We start from the raw sequence: 23,643 nt of genomic DNA on the forward strand, positions 1-23,643 counted from the left end.
CAAGAGTGGGGGTGGCGGGGGCTGGGAGGGGAGCGGAGGGAGGGGCTTCCTCCTCCGCAGCCGGCCCCTCCCTCCGGCCGATTGTCTAGGCGCTGCCTCCCTCTGGCGGGCGTGGAGGGAAATGCTGGGCCGAGAGCGCAGTTCCGCCAAGGGCCAGCGGGCAGTCAAGGGACCCGGGGCTCCCCTCTCCTGAACCGCCTGGGACACCTGCATTTGGCCCTGGTAGACATATTGCCACTCTGGGCCAAGGCCCCTCCCCGTCGCCCGCGCAGCCACTGTCCACTGTCCACGGGCACCGCTTCCTTCTCAGTGGACAGACGCCTCACCTGTGGACAGGTGCATGGCTAGGTACCACTCTTCCCACAGTATTGAGGGACACCACCGCGAATATCTCTTACTGTGCTTCTTGGCTTCAATGCTTCATGGCTCTGGGCCCTTGGGGAGGCCACCTCAGCTCTCGGGTCCTCAGTCTTTTCATCTGTAAAATGGGGCAAATAGTGATCATCTCAAGAGATGATGCCTGTCAAGTGCAACTGTCAAGGCTGGCATTGGGAAAGACCCCAAAAAAAGTCTATCCAGTGTTTAGTTTTGTTGTTGTTGTTGTTGTTATGGGCCCACCCTTTCTTCCAGACCCACATGCGTGTTCCAGATGTGTTTGGCCTAGCACAGGCAGCTGGAGGGCTGGGGCTGCTGCTGCAGAAACCTCCTGGAGACCCAGCTGCAGGATCCAGCTCCTCCAGCCTGTTGCCGTCCACCCCACTCCCCCTACTGCCCCAACACACGCATGATTTGGGGTCCACCGCCTCCTGAAGTGGGCCTTGGGGCCAGAGTATTTTCCCTTCTGAAGGGGGCGGACCCTGTGGTTTCCTCTCCGGGTGACTTCCGGCTGAGAGGGCTTGGCCCCCAGAGAGGGCGGGGAGATGACACAGTTGTTCCCCCAGCCCTGCGGGGCGGGCAGCATGGTTCACTCCAGCATGGGGGCTCCAGGTAAGGGGCCTGGGGCCAGCGCCCGCTGCCTGCCCTGCCCTTCCTCCTTAGCTGTCTCCTCTGCACTTTCACTCTTGTACCTCATCAGCTTCCCCTCTCCCACCCTGGTTCCGCCCTCAGCTCCTCTTTACCCTTCCCTTCCACTCTAGACACCTGGGGGCTTCTGGTCTCCCCCCCCCATCTCCGCTGCAGTGTTCTGAGGGCTCCAGGGGAGGGAGGATGGAGCCCAGTGTTGGTAGCAGGCCCTTATAAGGAGGACCAGTGAGAGGGGGCCGCAAAGCGCTGGGAACACTGAGCTGCAGGGCTTTTCAGTGTGTGTGTTTCTGACCGTGTGTATGTGAGTGGTAGTTCTGAGTCCTCTGAGTGTGACTGTCATGTGTCTGTGCGTGAGGGGCTATTTAGTGTGGCATTGTGGGCTAGCTTTGGCAATGACCTCTTGGCTCACTGCCTCATTTCATTTGTCCCAGATGTCACCTCCTCAGGGAGGCCTTCCCTGATCTCCCTGTCTGACTTGGCAACCCATCCACCATTCTCGGTCCCCTTGCCCTGCTTTGTCTTTTCTTTATGGGACTTATCACTGCCTGAAAATTTATTATATGTCAGTTGACTGAGTGAATGTTGTGTGCCGGGCATCATACAAGGTGATTTGTATTTGTTGGCTCATTTGGTAAAATATGTCTATCTCTGCATAATGATAGTTGTCTCTCGGCAGTGCTGATGGGAGAGTTAAATGAGGTAATATGTGTAAATGCTTAACACAGTGCCTGGAGCACAGCAAGCGTCAATACTTGGTGATTGTTCCATTTGCGGCCATGTAGGCATGACTGTTGGTATGTGTCACATCTGTGAGTGTCCGTGGGGATGAGTGTTGGTTCGGCGTGTGCTGTCCTAGGCGCATCAGTGTACACGGGCATCCCCGTGGCCCTTCAGCAACATGTATTTATTGAGCACGTCTGTGCTGGGCGTTGGAAACACACTGAAACAGATCTGTCCTACTGGAATTCGCAATGGGGGAGACCGACCTGTTCCCAGAAAGTGAAGGAAGCATGGGCAAAGGGGTTGAGGCCAGGGTGCCGGAGGCACAGGGAACTGTGGGAGCCCAGAAGACTTGCCCAGTTGAGCCTGGGGGTGTCAGAGAGGGCTTCCTAGAGGAGGGGGTGTCTGGGCTGAGATGTGAAGGATGAGTGGGAATGAGCAAGGCAAAGGAGGTGAGGAAGGAGGTTGAGATGGAGGGAAGACTACTTGCAGGATGGCACATGATTATTTATCGAGGTGACTCTATGTACAACTATGTCTATGTGTGTGTGCACATGCAGTGTAGACACAGAGATCCAAGGTCTGCTCCGTCACTGACTTATCCCTGTCTGGGGTTGAATGGGGGCGTTGCATGTGCTGGGCACTGAGTTAGAGCCCTTTTGGGGATCTCTCACAGAACTGCCCTGCCTGGGAGGCCCGCCTGGGTTCCCTGCCTGGACATGAATTAATACTCTGCGTGGCCTTGGGCAGATCGCTTGTCCTGCCTGAGCTCAGGATCTGGGGGTCCGCCCTGGCCATCTCCCAGGATGAGCCGATTCTGGGTATGTCTGACTGAGTGACCTGGGTGTGGGTATGTATGCATATCTGTGTCTGTCTGTGTGTCTACCTGTGTACGTGAGTGACTCTGGATGTGGGAGTGTGTGCACGTCTGTGTGTATCTGAGTAACTCTGGGAGTGTGTGTGTGTGTGTGCATGTCTCTGTGTGTGTCTGTTGAAGTGATTCAGGGCATACGTGTGTGTCTATCTCAGAGGGCTGAGTGGATGTGTGGATGCACATCTGTCTGTGAGTGACTCAGGTGTGAGTGTGTACACGTCGGTGTGTGCTTGAGTGACATGTGTATGTGTATACTCTATGTCTATTTGTATGTCTGTGAGTGACTGTGGAGTGTGACTTAGTGTGTGTGTGTGTAAATGCAGGTGTGCATGCACATGTCTGGGTGTGTGTTTTGCATATCCACCCATGTCATTGTGTCTGGGCGTATGTCTTCTCTACAAACATCCCGACCTGGGATCTCTGCACACCTGTTCCTGTGTGTGTCTGTGTGGTCTCTATCCTTGTCTGGGGCCCTGTTGGCTGAGGCTGTGGTGTGTGTGCTCTGTGGCACAGCTGTGGGGCCACCTCTCTTGTTGTGTCTGCTGCCTGTATCTCCATCCTTCCCTCCTGACAGCTCAGAAGTGTTCACTCCCTTGAGGCCACCCCGAGGACAGACATGGGGTTGGGGGGGGGTGTGCTGCTCCTACGAAGGCAGGGACTGGGCCAGCTGGGCCCACAGAGGTTCCCGGCAGCGCAAACCCTGCCCATAGGGGCTCCCAGGGCACAGCCTTGATTGAAGCCGGCTGTGAAGGCAGGAGACCCAGGGGACAGGCCAAGAGGGGCCAGGAGGGGTGAGGGGCAGCCCTTGGGCCCTCTATATTTAGCCCCATTTTCGGTAAGTGCTAACGAGAAGCTGGCCCAAGTCTGCTAAAACCGGCTGGGGGAAATGCAGAGGAGAAGTGAAAGTCCGGAGAGGGAGGGGTATGGGAGGGGTGGGGAGGGCGGAGGGGACCCTGAGTCCCAGGCCTGAGGCAGTGGGGCAAGCGAGTGTGACCCCAAGGGTGTGGGTAGCCCTGGGTGTGTCCGACTCCAGGATGGAGGGATTCAAGGGGCCCAGTAGGATTCTGCACTGCTTTTTCCTGCCTGGTCCTCTCAAGAGTTACATACTGCCAGGAATGGGAGGCGGGAGGGACGACTATGGCCGTATATCCGAGCAGCCTTTCTGTGTGAATGAGGCTTTGAGATGGGCTTTGGAAGGTGCAGGGAGCTGGAGCTTATTAGAATCACTGGTGGAGGTGGCGGTGGGGGCTTTTCAAAATCCAGATGCCGGTCTTCCCTTGTCCCAGTGAAGGCCGAGTGTCTGAGTGGGAATAGGTGTCAGTATTTCTCCAGAGCCAGGCGAGAGGGGCTGGGCTGAGGCTGCCAGCCTGTGGGGTGGGCGCCTTGGCGGGCCTCTTAAGGGATTGCCAATGTCCTCGAGTGTTAAGGCATCATTTGGCTTTGGATCTGTGGTGGAAATGGAGTCCCCTATTCATGCTTGGTGGGGATGATTCCATGAAACCCTTTTCTCAGACTTGGCTCTGATAGGGGAGGAAGAAGGAAGAGCAAGACATGCTTGGGCGAAGGGCAGCACTGGCCATTTTGCCGTCAGCCCAGTGAAATGCTGTGGGGGCGCCTGGCTGTGTGGGGGTCGGGTCGGGTAAGAATTAGGGACGACGATGGGAGGAGTGGTAGAGATTTCCCCTCAAGCCACCCTTGCCTCTTCAGCCACTATCCCTGCAGAGGAGACATTACCTTAAAGGTCTAGGTGGCAGTTGCTTGAAGATTGGGGCTCAAGGTCAAGGTGGCAGGTGGCAGCAGGGAAAAAGGTCTGTCTGGGACAGGATTGGGTCCTGGCCTGTCAGAGATTCCTGCCTGCATTAGTGCGGCTATGACACCAGCCTGGGCTCTAAGGAGCTCACAGTTTGGGGCAGGGTGAGGTCATTGCCAAGAGAGTCAGGGTGCGTTAGGGGCAGAGGGTTCCCAGATAAGAGACACCAACTACCTGAGGAGTCAGGCAGGACCTCACAGAGGAGGTGAGGTGGAAGCTGAGACCTAAAAGAGGAGCAGGAGTTTGCCAGTGGAGAAAAAAAGGTCACCAGGTCAGGGAGGAGCGGAGCCAAAGACCTGGAGGTGGGGCAGACCAGGGCCTCGGGGCCCCCTTGTTCACTCAACCCACACGTCCTGGGCTGGGCAGTTTTAGGGACCCCAAGATGAGTCAGACCTGCTCTCAAGGGGTTCCCAGTCTGACAGGGGAGACCTACCGGGGCCCTGATGGCTACAGCCTCTAGGACAGTCGCACCGGGAGATGCGGGGCCAGCGGGAGCCAGGGTGGAGGGAGCCACCACCATAGAGGACAGAGCCTGTGCGGGTGCTGACGAATGAGTAGGAGGTCGCCAGGTGGCCAGCGTGGGGAACGGCCTTCCAGGCAGAGGGACCAGCCCACGCCAAGGCCTCAGGAAACATGTGTCAAATGGCAAAGGGACAGCAGGACAGAGGCAGGAACAAGTAAGAGAGCTGCGGGGAGGGACGTTCGGCCAACGCGTATAACCGATTCTTCTGAGCTGGGTGATGCCAGGGGCCCAGCAGTGAGTCAGACCAGGCCTGCCTGCCCCCTGGTCTGGTGGGAGAGGACTAGGACACAGACGGCCACAGCTCTGTGGGCTCAGGGCGAGGACAGTGGGAGGGCACGACCGTGGGAGGCTAGGTTATTTTCCCAGGGCTGCCATAAAGAAGCACTGCAGACAGGGTAGCTTAAACGACAGAAATTAATTTTCTCGAAATCTGGGGACTAGAAGTCCAAGATCAAGGTGTCAGTGGAGTTGGTTTCTTCTGAGGCCTCTCTCCTTGGCTTGGGCTCTCCCTGTGTCTTCACATGGTCTTTTTCCTGTATGTCTGTGTCTCAAGTTTCCCTTCTCATGAGGACACCAGTCATGTTGGATTAAGGCTCACCCTAATGGTCTCATTTAAATTAATTACCTCTTTAAAGACTCTATCTGGGGGCGCCTGGGTGGCTCAGTCAGTTGGGCCTCTGACTTCGGCTCAGGTCAGATCTCACGTTTGTGGATTCAAGCCCCACGTCGGGCTCTGTGCTGACAGCTCAGAGCCTGGAGCCTGCTTCCGGTTCTGTGTCTCATTCTCTCTTTGCCCCTCCCCCTCTCATGCTCTGTCTCTCTCTATATCAAAAATAAATAAAACATTAAAAAAATAAATTAAAAATCTTAGAAATGAAATTCAATAATTAAAAAAAAATAAAGACTCTGGACTTCTCTTGAGGAGATAGGAACCTGTGGAAAGGTTCAGGGCCAGGTTGTGGGAAGGATCTCCTTGGGGCAAGACAGACACTGGTTGGAAGGAGGGGCCAGGGAAGGGGGTTGGGCAGGCGTTTCTGGGGCGCTCTATGGGGTGTGATGCCAGACCACACTAGCATTAGCAGTTACCTGGAGCTGGGCCAAGTTCTGGGCCATTTAGAGGCAGGGCTGGGCTGGACTTCTGCCTTTTAAAAAATTTTTTTTTAATGTTTATTAATTTTGAGAGAGACAGAGACAGAGTGCAAGCTGGGGAGGTTCAGAGAGAGAGAGAGGGAGACCCAGAATCCAAAGCAGGCTCTAGGCTCTGGGCTGTCAGCACAGGGCCCAGGACATGGGACTTGAACTCACAAACTGTGAGATCATGACCCGTGTCAAAGCCGGGTGCTCAATCGACTAAGCCGCCCAGGTGCCCTGGACTTCTGCCTTGGGTATCTCAGAGTCAGGAGTGGGGTCTCAGTGCAGGGACCAGCACCTGGTCCTCCTGTGTCTCAAGATCAGTAGCTGCTCACTCCCCTCCTAGTGCCTGGAAGCAGGACCTGAGCAGTCACAGCATATCCTGGGCACTTGTCCACCACCCCACCTTCACCAGCCTATGCCTTAGTAGGACTGTGTACTGGCTCATTTATTTGTTTTTTTGGCTTTTAATTTTTTTCCTTTTTTGTGTGAAAACCTGCATACGATAAAGTGCTCACATTTTAAGGGTGCAGCTTGATGAATTTTTACATATGTACAGAATCCCAGAACTCCCGCACAGATCATGATACAGAACATTCCCAGCCCTCTGCAGGCCTCCCCACACCCTTTCCCCATCAGCATCCCTCCCAAAGGTACCCATAATCTGACCTTAGTCACCTGATATCATCTTGCCTGTCTCTGAGCTTCCCATAACTGGAATCCTACCGTCTGTCTGCTTTTGTGGCTGCTGTCTTTTCCTTGGTGTCGCGCCTGCAAGGTTCAGTGGTGCGTGAGATACAGGAGTGTGTTCTTTGTCTTGAGGTGGAGGGTGTCATTGTATGGACATACCACATCATGTTGATCCGCTGATGGGCTCTTGAGTTGTTGCCAGTTTGGGGTCATACTGAAAGGGGCAGGATGCCTCTCTCTCATGTGGATGCTCGGGAGTGGATGTGCTGGGTCCCAGGGACTGGACGCCTCTTCAGCTTTCCTGAATTGTGCTTATATCGATTTGCACTCTCACCAGCAGTGTGTGACCTGGCTTTTTAATCAGGAATTTTAAAGCCGAGCGGTGTTTCATATCGAGTTACCCTCCATTGCAAAATTCCTGGACCTTTTTTTTTTTTTTCCGTTGCTGAGGATGTCCTGGCTACTTTAGTTGGTCTTTTAAAAATATCTTGGGTGCAGAGCGCACCTGAGTTGGACAGCCCCTTTGATTGAGTGGCATCGTGGTTTAAGGTAGGGATGTGGAATGAGTTGTGGGGGAGACCTTCGAGTCAGAGTCAGGGTTATGAGAAAGGTCTGAGGCCAAGCCAGGAGTCAAGGTCGGGTAAAGGATAGGAGTTGGGATTCAGGATGGGTAAGGGGATTGAGAACGGATAGGGCAGAAGCCCAGGTTTGTGTAGGGTCTAGATCCGGGTTGGGTTCAAGTCAGTGTCAGTCAGGTTGAACTTGAGTAGGGGTGACAGCTGGAGACGAGGTGGGCGGAAGTCACAGAGGGATGGCCGGGTGGTGGGGGGTGGGGTGGTCCAGCAGACCATAGCAGTCCTGATTAGAAGCGTGAACCCAGGAGTCATGAAGACAGGTGTCCAGTCAGGGCACCTCTGCTGTCTCACTGTGCTCCCGGGCCTCGCTTTCCTCCTCTGTAAAATGGGGGTAATATTAGCAGCAACTGCTACTGTCAGTGCTGAATCATACTTAACACTGTGCTTAGCACTGGTAAACGCTCATCTTTCCCTTGTCAGCATCAGAGTGTTGCGAAGACAGATCCTTGCTTTGTCTCCACTGCTTTGTGTCCCCGGTGCCAGCTTGCTGCCTGCCACCTCCTCTCAGTTCCTGGGTTCACGGGATTGTAGAATGGGATTGCATTTGTAGGGTGGGGCATGGGCACCCAGGCTGGATTGGGGTGTGCAGTTGGGACTCACGGCCAAAGTCCCAGGTGAGGTCCAGGATTAAGTCCAAGGACCAGGTCGGGGGCAGAGCTGGATGGAGTTGGAGTTGGTCGGAGTTCAGAGTTCAGAAGCGACCACTGGGTCTGTGTGCTGAATGTGAGACAGGAGGCCAGGAGCGGGTGGCTGGGTGGGAGTGAGGTGTGGACTCGAGCGCTGTGGGCTGGAGGAGGGGCAGAGATCAGAAGACTCACTCCTCTGGGGACACTGCAGCCCTTCACACCCCCAGGCCCCACTCAGAGTGGAAAACATGTCTCACCCGAAACCTGGTGAGGCAGGACGGGCGCGCCTCGGGAGGAGGCCCAAGGCTGACTCGCTCCTGTGGAACATCACCCACCTCCTCCTGGGCACCGAAGGCTTCTCATGACCACTGGCTACCTCCCACCCCGCCCCAGGGCCTCATGGGAGGTGGTGTTCCCTGTGCCACCTTCTGCAGGGGTGAAAAGGATCAGGCAAGACCCCCAAGGCCTGAAGGCCCTTTCTTGTCCTGCCAGAGGAGGGCAGAGGCCCAGTAAGGAGGGCATGTCTCCTGGAAAGAGGCACTTGCAAGGTGGCAGGGGGTGCAGGGGATTTGGGGAGAGACTGGGGCGGTGATGGAGGAGGGGCCCCGAGAGCCCTCCTGGCTTCGCCTCCCTCACCCCGCTTGCATCTCTCTTCTGTCCCCAGAAATAAGAATGTCTAAGCCCCTGGAGGCCGAGAAGCAAGGTCTGGACTCCCCGGCAGAGCACACAGGTGGGTGGGGAGGGGAGCAGGGAGGGCAGAGGCCCCGCGTGGTGGGGGAGCTGCAGGGATGTGGGGGGCACAGGTGACACCTCACTATTTCCCTCTTGTTGCAGACACTGAAAGAAATGGACCAGACACTAACCATCAGGTCCGGAGGGACTGGAGGAGCCCGGGCTGGGGGGGTGGGAGAGGGGACAGAGGCGACCCCTGTGGGTGAGGGGCAGGTGTCAGAAGCTGCTTCATCTCACTTGTCCCATTCCCCACCCCAACTTTTTCTTCACAGAACCCCCAGAATAAGACCTCCCCGTTCTCCGTGTCCCCAACTGGCCCCGGCACCAAGGTAAGCACCTGTCAGAACAGCCAGGGTAGAGCAACAGGGAGGCCGTCCTGTGACGGGTGGAGGTTGGTATCTGGAGAGGGTCCCACGCACCTTTGTGGGCCCATGGCTTGAGGGGCACGGAGACCCAATAACTTGGTGACAAGGCTCCTACCGCTCCTTCTCACACTCAGGCTCCCGCCCCAGGCCTGTGACTCACCCAGGCTCCTTCCCCTTCCCTGGGGGGTGGGGGTGGCCAGGGAAATCCCCCCCAGAGCCCCAGGGCGATGAACAACAGGAAGCTGAGGGCCCCGCCCCCATCCCAACTTCCCTGACAGGGGCCTGCCCCACCCCCAGCCCCCCAACACACACACTCAGGGGCCAGCCAATGGGGGGAGGTAAGGAGGGGGGCAGACCCAGTGAGGATGGCTAAGGATGATGGGGAAGCTGGGAGTGGCCAGACAGAACAAATCCCTAATCCACACGGGGCCCTGACTGCTGCTGGGCAGTGTTGGGCTTCTGAGGTGTCTGGGGCCCAGGTCTCCATGCTCCAGCTTGGGGGGCCGGGCAGCCACAGGTCCAGAGGCCTGAAGGCAGCATGGAGGGCATGGGCAGGGGCGTCCTCTGAAGGACACCTGACCTTGACCAAAGGTGGCAGGGGAATGGGGTTGGGAGCCGGGAATTACTCTGTGACCATGGGAAAATCACTGCCTCCCCCCCCCCCCCACTGGGCTTCTCAGTTTCCTTTTCTCTAACATGGAGGGGGGCGGCTCTCAGATTGGATGGGCTCTGGGGAGCCCTTATGCAGCTTTGTGGGTGGGTATCTTGTGCTGAGTGAATTGGACTCTGGAGAAGGGATTGGGCTCGGGCCCCCTTCCCTCTGATCTTGGGCATAGTTCTGGCCTTAGCCCTTGGAGCGGAGCACATGTCCATACCCCTAACCGCTCCACCCCAGCTGCATATTTTGCAGCCTCTCCAATCCCACAGCAGCCCTGCTTCTCTGTGGGGAAACCAGCCGCCCGGGGAAGGAAGGATTCTTGCTGCCCTTCCGCAGCCTGGACCCTGGCTGCCGGGGAAAGCCCGAGGCAGAGAGGGTGTTGGCCTCTGACTCCGGGCCTCTGTCCACACTGCGTCCTGTTCTCCATCTCCCTCCGCCTCTTCTGTGCTAGTTTTCCCCCAAATGCAGTGATTCATGTGCTCCCATCACGATTGCAGACTCATCCACACACCACCGTGTACCATTGCATACATCACAATTTTGTTCATTGGCTTCATTGCAAAAAATATTTTATTATGGAAAATGTGAAGCAGATACCAAAGGAGAAAAAAAAAAGAATATCATGAAAATAAACCCCCAGGTACCTATCAATCAGCTTCAACAATTTTCAGCTCATGAACAGCTGAAATAAAATTTTTTAAATGGAAATTTCATGAATGGAAAACCAGAATCACTTGCCATGGAAATAAATACAGTAATTTTTTTTAAGTAATATTTACGCTCAACGTGGAGCTCGAACGCACAACCCTAAGATCAAGACTCAGTGTCTATTGACTGAGCCAGCCAGGTGCCGGATACAGTGATTATTAAAATGTACCCAGAGACTCCCGCCTGTCAGGTGCAAGCCCGAGGGCCTTCCTTCGTTGTTAGAAAGGGAGACTGAGTGTTGGGGATGAGGCTTTGAGCCATCCTAGCACCTAATGGAGACTTTCTCAAGAGAACCGGAAGGAAGGAATGAAAGAAACCTGAAAGAGAACAAGTATTCTGACCATGTTGGTGGGGTTTTTTTTGTTTTTGTTTTTGTTTCTCAGTGTTTTTAAAATTTTCTTTTAACTTTCAATTAAAATGTGACATACACAGAGATCTTCAGTGTTCGGTTCTGTGGATTTTCACAAACTGAACCCCCGTGCAGCCAGCACTGATCAGGAAGCAGAACCCCAGACTTCCAGAGGCCCTTGATTCCCTGCCGGGGACAGCCACCGGCCTGGCTTCTAACACTCACTGTAGTTTGGTGCTGCATCCCGGCACCTCTTAAGCTCTCTGACACTTGTACCCGTACCCCGGGGCCCTCCACTCACCCTCTATTATTTGGCCTTTTCCCTGCCTCTGTTCATCTCAGTCTGCATTCCAAAAGCCACGTCCCTGCCAAGCTGCTGTGTCACCTTATACCAGTTGCTTTCCGTCTCTGGACTCCCTTCTGTGAAGTGGTGCTGGGCCAATGAGCTGAAGGATTGGGGATCATCTTTACAGCCCAGTGTCCCCTCTGGGCCTGAGTGGGTGATTCTTCAAGGCACACTTCCTCCTACCCCCATGTGTCCTTTACCAACAGACCAGTCAGGCAAGCCCACCGTGGTCTGGCTTTCTGTCTAGAAGAGGAAGGCCGAGACCCTGTGTTGATCTGTCCTTTTTTTTTTTAATTTTTAAAATGTTTATTTATTTTTGAGACAGAGAGTGACAGGGTGCAAACAAAAGAGGGGCAGAGAGAGAGGGAGACACAGAATCTGAAACAGGCTTCAGGCTTTGAGCTGTCAGCACAGAGCCCGATGCTGGGCTCGAACCCACGAACCGTGAGATCGTGACCTGAACCGAAGTCGGCCGTTTAACTGACTGAGCCACCCAGGCGCCCCTGTGTTGGTCTGTCCTATGTGTTTGATGTGAGAGGCATCCACATCCTACGCAGAGACAAGGAGGGGCTCAGTAGACTTTTGGGGTGGAGTCTGAGAGGTGGCAGCATCGGGGTCACATCTGGCCCACTTCAGTGCTTGGCTGGTCGTGCCAGTGTTTTTGTTTTTCAGGTTGTTTTTTGTTTTTACTTTAGATTTTAGCTATCTATCTATTTATTTATTTTTATTTTAGAGAGAGAGAGCACGAAGGGGGGAAAGGGGCAGAGAGAGGGAGAGAGAGAGAGAGAGAGAGAGAGAGAGAGAGAGAGAGAGAGAGAGAGAGAATCCTAAGCAGGCTCCGTGGAGTAATGACGGGATCGTGACCTGAGCTGAAATCTTGAGTCGGACGCTCACCCACTGAGCCACCCAGGAGCCCCATGTTTTTGTTCTTGATTTTAAAATGAGTGATTGGTGGGAGCAGAGCAGGAGCTGGGCGGGCTTTTCCTTCGGGAGGGCACACCCTGCCAGCCCACCCCATCCTCATCTGCACACGTCACCCGTCTGCACTGTCTGCCTGTTGCCACACTCGTCTGAATTCCCGACCCATGTTCCAAGGCGGTGGTTTTATTCTTTTTAATAACCTAAGACTCTTTGTTCCAGTGAAGTCTTACTCCATTACTAAAAGCTGCACCTCTAGCTAATGAAGATGAGAGGTGTGGGACCCAGAACTCTATTCTTTGAGGTCCCGAGTCCCCTGCTGGCACATTTCCCATTTTACAGATGGGGAAACTGACCTCCCAGAGGGGAAGACTGCTCCCCAAAGGTGACCCTCTTCCTGTAGGGAGTTTGGGTGCAGGGGCTGTGTTAGCCTTATCTGATGGCCGAGGAAACTGAGGCCAGAGAGGTGGCCTAAGACCCCTGGCTGGTAGTACAGGGCCTGGCCTCTATACCCCAGTCCACACCTCCTACACCGGCCCCAGGCTGCGGTTGCCACACACGTGCCCTCTCTTTGGTTCACAGGTGGGCATTCTCTCTGGCCTCCACTTAACATTCTGGGGTCCCGGACCCTGCCTCTCTCCCCCCCAGATCAAGGCTGAAGACCCCAGTGGCGACTCAGCCCCAGCAGCACCCCCGCCCCCACAGCCGGCTCAGCCGCATCTGCCCCAGGCCCAACTCATGCTGACAGGCAGCCAGCTAGCTGGGGTAAGTACTTGGGGAAGCGCGGGCACCTGGGCACAGACTGGCTGCCCCCATCTGTTCCAGGACCGCTGGCAAGAGGTGTCCGCCAGGACTGCAGCCACGCTCCCAAGCCTGTCTCCTGTCCTCCTCAGTCCTCCTGCAAGACGTGTCCCCTAACCTGCTTGGCTCAGGCACTAACCCCTCTCTGCCTTCTCTGCTCCTCCCGTACCCCTCCCCTGGCCCCCCCGCCCCCCACCCCCAACCCCCCGCAGCTCACGGCACTGATGCCGGCCCAGCAGCAGCTCCTCCTGCAGCAAGCCCAGGCCCAGCTCCTGGCCGCCGCCGTGCAGCAGTCCAGTGCCGCAGCAGCCGCCGCCGCCGCCTCCTCCACCTCCTCCTCCTCTTCCTCCTCCTCCTCCTCTGCCTCCTCCTCGACCTCGCAGCCCCCTGCCTCCTCTGGGGGAGGCGACCTGCCGCCACCACAGCCTGCCAGCCAGCCCCCCGGGACCCCACAGCTCACCCTGTCCCAGCCCATCCAGCTCACAGCACAGGTAAGGGCCGCCCCGGGAGGGGGCACACGCCCTCCAGCGGGGACGTGCAGAAGCCCCGTGTGCAGGGGACCAACCGTTAGGACCACTGGTCATGTGCCAGGCAGTTCCCAGCAGCCCTAGGAAGCCTTGCGGGATGCTGCACCCATGTCTCAGTGGGGTAAAGCGAGGCTCAGAGGGAGAACATCCCCCGTGTGATGGAGTGCCCGGCTAAGTGCTCTCCGTCTATGTCGCTGGGAGTTCCTCCCAGGTTACGGCTGAGGAAACCAGGAATCTCCCCCATGGAAGGGGCCCCATGTGGGCACAAAAGGGAAAGGCTGAGACTCTGAACTAGCGCCCGATAACGTGCTTATCCAGTAAGAGACTCTCTTTCAGAAAAGAGGCCTGTGGCCACTGGGTCAGGGAATGCCGTGGCCTCTCCGGCCACTCTGGAGACTGGGTGCACACTGAATGATGAGTTAGTGGCTGTATTCGTTTCCTGGGGCTGTCATGACAAAGCCCCACAAACTGGGTGGCTCGAAAGACAATCCCTCTTTGCTTCTTTTAGCTTCTTGTAGTACCCGAAGCCCTTGGCATTCTTGTAGCTGGATCGCTCCGACCTCTGGCTCCGTGGTCATGTGGCCATCTTCTCTCTGTGCGCATCTGTCTGTCACTGTGTTCACATGCCCCCTTCTTAGTATAAGGACACCAGTCACTGGGTTAGGGCTCACCCTAATGACCTCATTTACCTTGATTACATCTACAAAGACTGTGTTTCCAAATACGGTCATATTTACAGGCACCAGGGGTTAAGACTTCCGATATATCTTTTGAGGAGACCCAATTCAACCCATGATAGTGGCCAACCAATTTCTCATAAGGATAGTTGGTGGAGCAGGGTAGGAGCTGAGCAGGCTTCCCCTCCGGACGGCCTGCACTCTCCAGCCCATTTACACTTGCCCCTGTCACCCATTTGAGCTGTCTGCCTGGGTTCTGTAAGCATTCGAGTCTGTGTTTAGGGCAGTGAAGGTCTTGAGAAGTCCTGCAGCAAGGAACCTTGTTTAACTTCCCTCCTTGGATTGCTTTTCTTTCTCTCTATCCATCCCCTTTCATGAAACCCCAGGGGCGGGTGCCGTCTACACGGTGTCCAGTGCCCATAAGGTTGTTCCCTTGACTGAGTTCAGCTTCCCATGGGCCCGTTCCTCTACTTACCAGCGTTCCCGTGGGGGACCGTCCTTAAGGCGGAGGTGGCATCTGCCTTCTCAGCGCTTCCGGCCTCTGGGCCTGGTTCTGCAGACACACAAAACTATCTGTGCCCGCTGCCCCGTGACAGCTCTCCCAGACTCAGCCTCTCGCCATGACGACTGTAGAGTCTGGCAGGTGCTGGGCTAAGGGTGACCTCCTCGAATCCACAAATCCTCATCGGGCCGGGGCCACCCGCTGAACACAAGTGGCAGAACAGCCCTGGAGCCTGGCCTGGGAGTCGAGGGCTCCAACCACATGACCCGGGGCGCTGTCTTTAGCTCTAATCCCCAGCTTTCCTACCCCGGCTGGCCAGAGCCAGCAGCAGGAGGGCGCCTCACAGTACACGTTGTTAGTTCTTCACGGAGCAACCCCAGGGCCCCGGGCTCCTCACTAGGTCTCAAGTATCAGTGCCCCAGCTCCTGCTCTCCTTTCTACCTGCAAGTCCGCTCCCTCCCTTTCCCTAGACAGCTTCTCTTCAGCCTTTAAGCCTCCGCTTGGGAGTCCACACCTCCAGGAAGTTTTCCATGACTTCCCTCCCTCCAGCTGGTTTATAATTTCCTGCCTCCTGCCTCCTCTGGGGGTCCCCAGCCCTTTCCTCTCCTTTTGGCCCCAGTTGCCAGGCTGGCCTGGGCCTGAGGAAATATCTGTGGAAGGAACAAAGACCACAGGGAGGGGGGAGGGAGAGCGCAGTCTGGTGCAGACCTGCCAGGCCAGCCCCCCTTGGGAGCAACAGGCATTCTTTCCATTCTACACTCCTAGGAGCACCTCCCCCAAGCTCCCTGTGACCCAAGGACCCAATGACCCAGGGGCTGCAGCAGGCTGGTCCTCTCCTGCCCTCTGTCCTGCCCAGTCTCTGATTCCCAAGGACACCCCCTCTGACTGCCCTGCCAACTCCTTGCTCTCGCTCCTCCCTCCCCAGCTCTGATCTGCTCCAGCCTGTCATCTGCAATTGTGAAGCTGGGCCCAAGAGTTTGTTTTCTGGGAGTTCTGTCACCCTGTGACCTCATTTCCCTAACAGACCAATGTTTATCCCCAGTTCCAGGCACCGCTGCCAACCCGGAACGTGGGTGCCACATTCCTCCTGCATTAGCTGCCTCCCACCCCCTACCCCTGCATCCACAGCCGTCCCAGCCCTGGGCTTGACCCCTCTCCTCAGCCTCTGTCTCTTGGGCCTGCTGATTCTACTTCCCGTGGCTGCTCGGCTCTGTCCTCTGGTCATTTCACAGACATTTCCTAGCCCCCTGTTGTCGGGCCCCGGCAGGAAGCTAAAGACTTAGAAGTGACTCAGACTCTTTCTTGCCCCCTAAGGGCTCCCAGGCTTGCGGGGAAACAGACACACCAACGAATCACTAAAATGTCTTACTTGAAAAATACTAAGAAAGTAAAAAACACCCCTAACCCTATCACTTTAAAATTACATCATGTACTAAGGGAAAGTCCCCCGTCTGTCCCTGTAATCCCAACTTCCAAAGTAGTGTCAGTTGAACAGTTTGGCAGGAATCTGCCCTGTATTTTCCTGGTTTGTACAGAGAAAGGGACTCTGATGACATGCTTCTGTCATTTGTGTGTCTGGCGCTCAGCATGATGGCTTCCACCAAGGGGGCCACATGGGTGTTTACTGAATCAATGAGGGATGTTTTGCTGCCACTTTTCAATCAAGGGTAGGGAGGACATCCCTCCAGGGGAGTAATTCAGACTGTCTCGGGTAGGGGTAGTAGACATCGATTGAAAATTAACATTAACTGTTAAAACATCATTCTGTATTTGCAGATGGGGGAAAAATCCCTATTTTCATAATACGCCCACGGCAAATAAAGCTTGACAAGATCTTGTAGGCTGGCAGGACCTACTGAATAAAGGTTTCCCAGAGAAAGCTATTGGATGTGGTGGGAGTGTGGGAAAAGTCAGGTGACCTGTGTCTGAGGGAAACAGAGAAGGCTTCCTGGAAGAGGGGGTAACTGACCTGAGCCCGGACAAGTAGGAGCTGACGAGGTGTACGAAGTGGAGAAAGCTGTTCCAGGCATGGAAAGTAAAATGAGAGAGTGCGGGCGGGGGTTCCAGGAGTAGGGGGGCAGCAATGGAAGACAGCGCAGGATGAGCTAGGAGGGGTGCAGCCGGCCCAGACTCCCTTCCAGGTGGCTGAAGAAGGAAAGAGCATATCTGCTCAGATCATGAAGAGGCCCAGCCCCAGATCTCGGTCTCTTCGTTCATTCCGAGGCAGGCAAAATGGGTGCAGCACTTTTAGCCTTGTAGCCGCTGTACCCGGGGAGGTAAAACCCTCCCACTGGCCTGGGCTGAGTTAGTGTCCTCAGCTGCCCAGCCCCCTAAGAAGGTAGGGTCAGCCCACTTGGGCATGTGACCTGAGAGTGGGGGAGGGCCCGTCCCCAAGAGGAAGACTTGGCTCCTGTTGTTTGAAGAAGGAGGGGGTGGGGGGGCCGCCAGGGCAGCCAGACCTGCAGGTGTGTTGTCGGTGTGCCCACAGGCCCCTGGCGGCCAGGAGCCGGGCCGAGGCGTGCCGGTCACTCCACAGTGGTTGAGGTCTGCCGTCGCTCACCTGTGCTGGAGTTCCAACAGGACACGACGTGCATGCAGGGGTTTCTTCTCCCCGTCAGATGGGGCTCGGCTTTTTGGTGTTCTGCCCCAATCGCTGGGACTTCCTGGGTTCCACGTGGCAGGTCCAACCTTTGGGGGACGGGGCCACATAGAGGAGCCCACGCCAGAAACAGGCCACCTCTGTCCACAGCCCCCTCCCAAACTTTACGGCTTCCTGTAGTGAAGTCCTGGAATAACAGAGTTCGCTCATTCATCCAACACTTATTAAGCACCTTGTGTATGCCAGGTGCCCGTTGGTGGCCCTGAGAGGACAGCTGTGAACAAGGCAGCAGTGGCTGCCCTTGAGAACCTTATGTTCTAGTAGGGAGACAGATAGTAAACAGGTAAACAAACTAGCAAAACAAGACCATTTTAGAGGAAGTGTACTAAAGAAAATGAAGTGGGCTGATGTCATAGAGGGAGGAGGCCACTCGTAGTGGGGTGGCCAGGGAAAGTTTCACTGAGGGGGTGGCCTTTGAGAGCTGAGGCCTAAATGAGTCAGTCATGAAGAAGCCCTGGGGAGAACTTAGGAAAAAGCAACCACAAGTGCAAAGGTCCTGAGGTGGAAAGCAGCTTCACATCAGGGCCCAGAAGAAAGTGGTGTGGCTGAAGCAGAGCAAGTTAAGAGGGGAGAGGGGAGGCAGGCAGGACCAGATTTTGCAGGGCCTTGTAGGCCAGATCAAGAAGTTTGGAATGTGTGTCAGGGAAACATGGATGGGAAGCTCTTGCGGGGTTTTAAACAGGCAGGTGGCATGGGAGGGGAGAATGGACTGTGGGGGACCGGAGGAGAAGCGAGGGGCCCGGTGGGAAATCCTTGCAGGGAGGCAGGTGGAGGTGAGCGGGATGATGGGGGTCCGGGATGCTATTTTATACGGAGAGGATAGATGAGGATGACTCCTGGAATTTGGGCTTCCACAGCCAGCTGGGGGTGCTGGGGGTTTCCCTGAGTTGGGGAAGACGGGAGGCACGGTGTGATTTGGAGGGCTGGAGTAGGGAACCAGGAGTTTCCTTTTGGACACAGCAGGGTATAAAGGGCCTATTAATCACCCAAGTGGAGACATCAAACAGGCAGACGGACATCTGAGGCTGAAGCTAACTGGAGAGGCTGGGTGTGGACCGGCAGCTGTGAGCTGTCAGGCAGAGGACAGGCCTTCCGCCCTCGAGCGTTCATGATCAAGTGGGGGGATGTGAGGGGAGGGGCACGAGGGTGCAGGGGTAGCGAACGCTTGTGCTGGGGGGCGGTGTTGTGAGTTCCCAGACACCTTGCAGATACTAATATTACTCAGGCCACAGAGCAATCCCGTAAAGAGTTGGACACTATTAATCCCATTTTGTAGATGAGAAAACTGAGGCCCTGTGGGAATTGTGACTCAGTAGTAATGACTTCCATTTACGTAGGACCACTTCAGTGAACAGAGATCAGGCTAAACACGATACGTGCATTGTCACATTTAATTCCTTTAAGAGCCCTGTGGGGTAACTGAGACTTAAAGGAGGGAAGGGATGCCCAGGGCCCACAGTGTGTGAAGGACAGGCAGGTTTCCGGCCCTGTTCACTGTCACCCTATATAGTTAAGGAGGCCGAGGCCCAGACGGGAGGGCTGGCTTGCCCCGAGTCACACAGCAAGAGGTAGACCACAGGGCTAAGACTCAGAACCCCCAGGTTCCCAGCTGGCAGGGACCCTTGCACCCCTCTGACCGCCCTCCCACCCGACGTGGGACCTCCCTCCGCACAGTTCCGGGCAAGTGGGGGTGCGGTTTCTCCCCAGTGGCTCCCGGGACAGGTGTTCTCTGCCTTCCCACGCAGCTCACTCCACTACCGGGCGCCCCGACACGGCTCAGACGGTCGGAAAGCCCGTCCTCATCCTGAACACAACCGATGACAATGTAGTTTACATGGTCCCCAGACATCCCCTTCCTGTCCTCCCTGCTCTGGACTTGACGCTAAGCCATCCATGTCTTGGAATGGGGTGTCCAGAACTGGTCACGGTTCGCCGTCTCAGGGGTGACCGCTGAGTGTCACGCAGACACCGTCCCAGGCTGGGCGGCTGCCAGCGCATGTGTGGGGGCCTGCCGTTGGGGGTGGGGAGTCTGCCCTGTGCACTCGACTGAGGCGCTGCACCTGGGCCCACGTGGCCCAGTTCCTTTTAAAGGCTTTCTCTCCACCTCCCCCCACCCCCAGGTGGAACCAAGTCCAAATGGGAAAATGGACAATTGCACTCCGGTTCATCCGTGAGTCACGTAAACTGTGTGTCAGTCTTTCTGCCCGACTGCGGCCAAGGTCTCAGTGTGTCAAGGCGCAGCCAGTCTGCTCTGAAACTCCACCAGTCAGTCCTAGGTTTTACTCATTCATTCGCTGGAAACTCACCGACGGCCTGCTGGGTGCCTGCCTGTACTGAGGTGGAGGCGATCAGCAGGCAGCGGTGAACAAGAAACCTGAGAGACCGTCTCTTCCCTTTTCAGCTTTAGCGGAGTGAGCTAAGCCCTCGGTGCCGCTTTTTCTCACAGGTCAGGGACAGATCCACTAAATGTCTTGGCCAAGGGCCCTTCCCCGCTGTCTCTCCACTTCCTCTAACTTCTCGCCAGCTTGACTTGGTCGTAACCCGCCCCCAAGTGGCTTCAGATTGCTTGCACCTGTAGATTGTGGAGAAATGGGGCCTCCTACTGGCCAACCCCGGTCCTGAGCCAGCACAGCCTCCAGAATCTTCTCTTTCTCCCATTCGGTAATTTCTTTAGCCAGCAAAAGTTTAGTGAACATCCACTATGCCCGGGTGCCTTTTTGCATGGGGAATACAGTGAGAAATAAGGCGGACAAGTCTATCTGTGCCCTCTCCAAGCTGGTGCCTACCCATACCTGATCATTGCTATGAAGGAAGGAAAAAAGTATAATGTAACAGAGAGAGATTGAGGAGAAGAAGACTCAGCAGAGTAGGTGGTGAGGCCTCTCTCAGGAGGGGGCATTTTATAGAGACCTGAATGATGAAGAGGGGCCAGTCATGTGCAGATCAAGAAGTAGGGGGTGGACAGCGTGTGCAAAGGCCCTGAGGTGGAGACCTCTTCTGGGTTCAGTAACAGGAAAGACACTAGTGTGACTGGCTCAGAGTTAGGGAGGGAGACAAGGAAGGCGGGGTCATGCAGGGCCAGGGCAAGGAGTTGAATTGTTTCAGAGGTGATGAAAACCAGTAGAGGCTTTCTTGTTCAATTAACATTTCAGAACAGGAACCCCCTGGAGGGGGGTCTGTGGATAGAATTCCGGGGAGTCCATGAACTTGGATGGGACAAGCTTATGTCTCAATTTTTACTATCCTCTAGATGCAAATGTTGAGTTTCTTCTATGATAAATATAGACAGCAGACCACAATAGCATTAGCAGTACTTGAACTTTGTGTATTTGGACAATGGAATACACAGATATTTCGATACACTTGTCGCAGATCCCTTAAAATAATTGTTTTCATTCATCATCGCTTTGAAATTACAGTAGTCCTCAGATGTACTGCTTGACCTTGCTATTTAATGTGCTGTAAAGAAACCCACAGATTATTATTATCCATTCAAAATGTTTGATGATTTTTTCAATACAGTTGATTTCATATGAAACCCTATGTATTTTATGTATTTTTTAGTTAAAAATTTTTTGTGTTTATTTTTGAGAGACAAGGTATGAACTAGGGAGGGGCAGAGAGGAAGGAAGACACAGAATTCAAGGCAGGCTCCAGGCTCCCAGCTGTCAGCACAGAGCCCGACACAGGGCTTGAACCCACAAACCACGAGATCATGACCCGAGCTGAAGTCGGACGCTTAACCGACTGAGCCACCCAGGCACCCCATTGTACGCATTTTTTTAAACTCTGAGGAGCCAGTAGGTTTTGTCAGACACCAAATAATTCAAAGCACAAAAAAGTTTAAAACTTTTAGCACTTGCAGATATATTGGATGGTAGAGAGGAAGGGATGGAGGGTATCAGGACTGAGCCCTAAATTTCTGGTCTGAGAAACAACGAATGGGGATGTGTCTGAGTTTTCCATTTGGACTTCTCACCATGAGCCCCCTTGCAAATTGGGTGCATTTCCCCCACCCTTTTCTCCTCCCTGCTGATTCAGAAAGAAATCTGCAGACGCCTCTCTTACGGGCGTCCGGGGAGAAAGTGGGATTCTCACTGAGTCACACTGGGGAGACACAGTCGTTAACAAATATTGTAAGCAGAAAGCTAATCAGAAAAACCACTGGTAATGAGACTTTATATCTGGCTTTACTCTTGGATTCCATTCAGTGAGCCTTTAATGGGGGCTTACCAGACTGTGTTGAGGGTCAGGGAAAAGAAGGATATGACATGGCCTCTGCCTTCTGGGGTTTCAGTGTAGCAGAGGAAGAACTGTGTAAGCGAACGCTCTGTAGTGTAGGGCAGGGTGGGCTCCGTGCGTGGGGCCTGATGTGTAGACAATTTGCAGGGCCTGTAAAAGAATATTTTTTATTTTTTATTTTTATTTATTTATTTATTTTATAAATCTCCTTCCCATATACTCCAGGCATTTTTCTTTTTTTTTATTTTTCTTTTTTATTTATTTTTGATACAGAGAGAGAGAGAGAGAGAGAGAGAGAGCGAGCATGAGAGGGGGAGGGGCAGAGAGAGAAGGAGACATAGAACCGGAAGCAGGCTCCAGGCTCTGAGCTAGCTGTCAGCACAGAGCCTGATGCGAGGCTTGAACTCATGAACCATGAGATTGTGACCTGAGCCGAAGCCAGATGCTTAACCAACTGAGCCACCCAGGTGCCCCTAGGGAGATTATTTTCTACAAGTGTGACTGTATCTCTGAGAGAAATTCCTAGAAGTGGAATGGGTCAAAGGGTATATGCCTTTGTAATTCTGACAGACATTGCCAAATCATCTCACCAGTGACGCGTAGAGTGTTTGTTTCTCCCTACACCCCAATGCCGCATGTTATGCACTGCTGTGACCTTTGTTGATCAGAGAGGAAAAAATCGTATCTCAGTGCAGTTGTCACTATATTTCTCTTCTCGTGAATTAATCTGAATGTTTTTTCATTCAGAGCCGTTTGTATTGCCTTTGCTGGGCAGCCACCAGACCTATGTCAGCGTCAGCCAGATTACTATTGGATTGTTAGTTGTTTTCTTATTGATTTGTAATCACTCTTTATATGTTGAAGAATGAACCCATGGTGTCAAGTTGCTTATGTTTTTCCTCAGCTTGTTTACTTCCTAGGACATTAAATTGGTCTTTGGAATAATAATAGCATTGGGAGGAATTGAGGGGCATGGGTCATCCTTCTAGTTTCCCAGAAGGCAAAATAATGTCACTCTCTAAGTAACATAACTTTCAACTGTACGTAAAAGTTGTTAAGTAAATTATGAAGCATCAGTGTCGGCTCATTCGACAAATATATGTGGAGCACTTACTGGCTGCCAGATGCTCTTCTAGACGCTGAGATTATAACGATGACCAAGACCATCCAGATCACACCCTCGTGGAGCTGACTTACCAGTGAGGGAGATGCACTGTGAAAGCGTAAACAGAAAGAGCGGTACCTTGAGATATTGATAAGTCTTATGAAGGAGGTGAAAGGGAGGTAACAACAGGAGGTGTGGTGGTGGCTGCTTTAGATTAGATGGTCAAGGGGGATGTCTCTGAAGAGGTGATTTTACATGAGGACCTGAGTGACAAGAAGGGTCCAGGAGTATAAGAACTAGAACTGCCTGGCAGAGGGAACAGCACGTGCAAAGGTCCTGAGGTAGGAAGACTAGCCTAGGTTTCAGTATTAAGGGCCATAGAGGCCAGGTGAGTAGTTTGGATTGTATTGTTCTGGCTATGAGAAGCCATTGATGTGTTTGCGTATGTGTGTGTAAGGGGTCTTGCTTTTTCTTTTGGAAATGTTCAAACCTCAAAGTAGAGACTGTGTTATAAGGAACCGCACGTACCTTCACCCAGCTCAGTAGATATCAACATTTTGCCAATCCTGTTTCATCTATCTCCACACTTATTTTGGTGGAGATGCTGGGTATTTTACTCTCCCTCTCTTCTTTAAGAAAAAAGAGGGCACGTGGGTGACTCAGCTGGCTAAGCGTCCAACTCTTGGTTTGGGCTCAGGTCATGATCTCACAGTTCGTGAGTTCAAGCCCCACATTGGGCTCCATGCTGACAGTGTGGAGGCTGCTTGGGATTCTCTCTCCCTCTCTCTCTCTCTGCCCCTCCCCTGCCCACTGGCTCTCTCTCTCTCTCTCTCTCTCTCTCTCTCTCTTTATCTCAAAATAAATAAATAAGCATAAAAAAAGTTTTTAAACCTTTTCACTGAAGTATAACAAATACTGAAAAGGGCACAAATCATAAACATGCAGATCACTGACGCTCACAAACTGAGCACACCCGTGTAACTCGCACCCAGATCAAGAACTGAATATGGCCAGCTCCCCGG

The 23,643-nt window shown here is 54.0% G+C and overlaps 1 protein-coding gene and 2 long non-coding RNA genes across 19 annotated transcripts in view; 1 reads left to right on the forward strand and 2 right to left on the reverse strand.

The window, feature by feature from the left end:
• The window catches only part of POU2F2 (POU class 2 homeobox 2), a 55,328-nt gene that overhangs the window by 22,897 nt on the left and 8,788 nt on the right, over window positions 1-23,643 (forward strand). For 5 of the 14 annotated variants that reach the window (XM_029926633.1, XM_029926634.1, XM_029926638.1 and 2 more), the window contains exons 1-5: window positions 909-987; window positions 8,697-8,762; window positions 8,867-8,901; window positions 9,037-9,093; window positions 12,757-12,873. In XM_029926633.1, coding sequence (XP_029782493.1) covers window positions 921-987; window positions 8,697-8,762; window positions 8,867-8,901; window positions 9,037-9,093; window positions 12,757-12,873 — 342 coding nt within the window. In that variant the 5' untranslated portion in view covers window positions 909-920. Of the gene's footprint in view, window positions 1-908; window positions 988-8,273; window positions 8,581-8,696; window positions 8,763-8,866; window positions 8,902-9,036; window positions 9,094-12,756; window positions 12,874-13,121; window positions 13,401-23,643 lie in introns of those variants that run through there. The other 9 variants (XM_029926635.1, XM_029926636.1, XM_029926629.1 and 6 more) reach the window with 8 other exon arrangements.
• Window positions 13,276-17,649, reverse strand: LOC115281290. Of its 4 annotated transcripts, none has more exons than XR_003904208.1 (4): window positions 17,075-17,649; window positions 16,585-16,760; window positions 14,589-14,666; window positions 13,276-14,069 (listed from the first exon to the last, which is right to left on the reverse strand). It is a non-coding gene; the product is annotated as an uncharacterized LOC115281290 (long non-coding RNA). The 4 variants fall into 4 exon arrangements; XR_003904207.1 differs by having other exon boundaries at window positions 17,176-17,643; XR_003904205.1 differs by having other exon boundaries at window positions 16,585-17,642.
• LOC115281291 lies at window positions 20,579-22,725 on the reverse strand. The gene is made up of 3 exons (XR_003904209.1): window positions 22,631-22,725; window positions 21,508-21,666; window positions 20,579-20,733 (listed from the first exon to the last, which is right to left on the reverse strand). It is a non-coding gene; the product is annotated as an uncharacterized LOC115281291 (long non-coding RNA).

This window comes from Suricata suricatta, chromosome 16 (assembly GCF_006229205.1).
Source record: "Suricata suricatta isolate VVHF042 chromosome 16, meerkat_22Aug2017_6uvM2_HiC, whole genome shotgun sequence".
NCBI classification, from domain to species: domain Eukaryota; kingdom Metazoa; phylum Chordata; class Mammalia; order Carnivora; family Herpestidae; genus Suricata; species Suricata suricatta.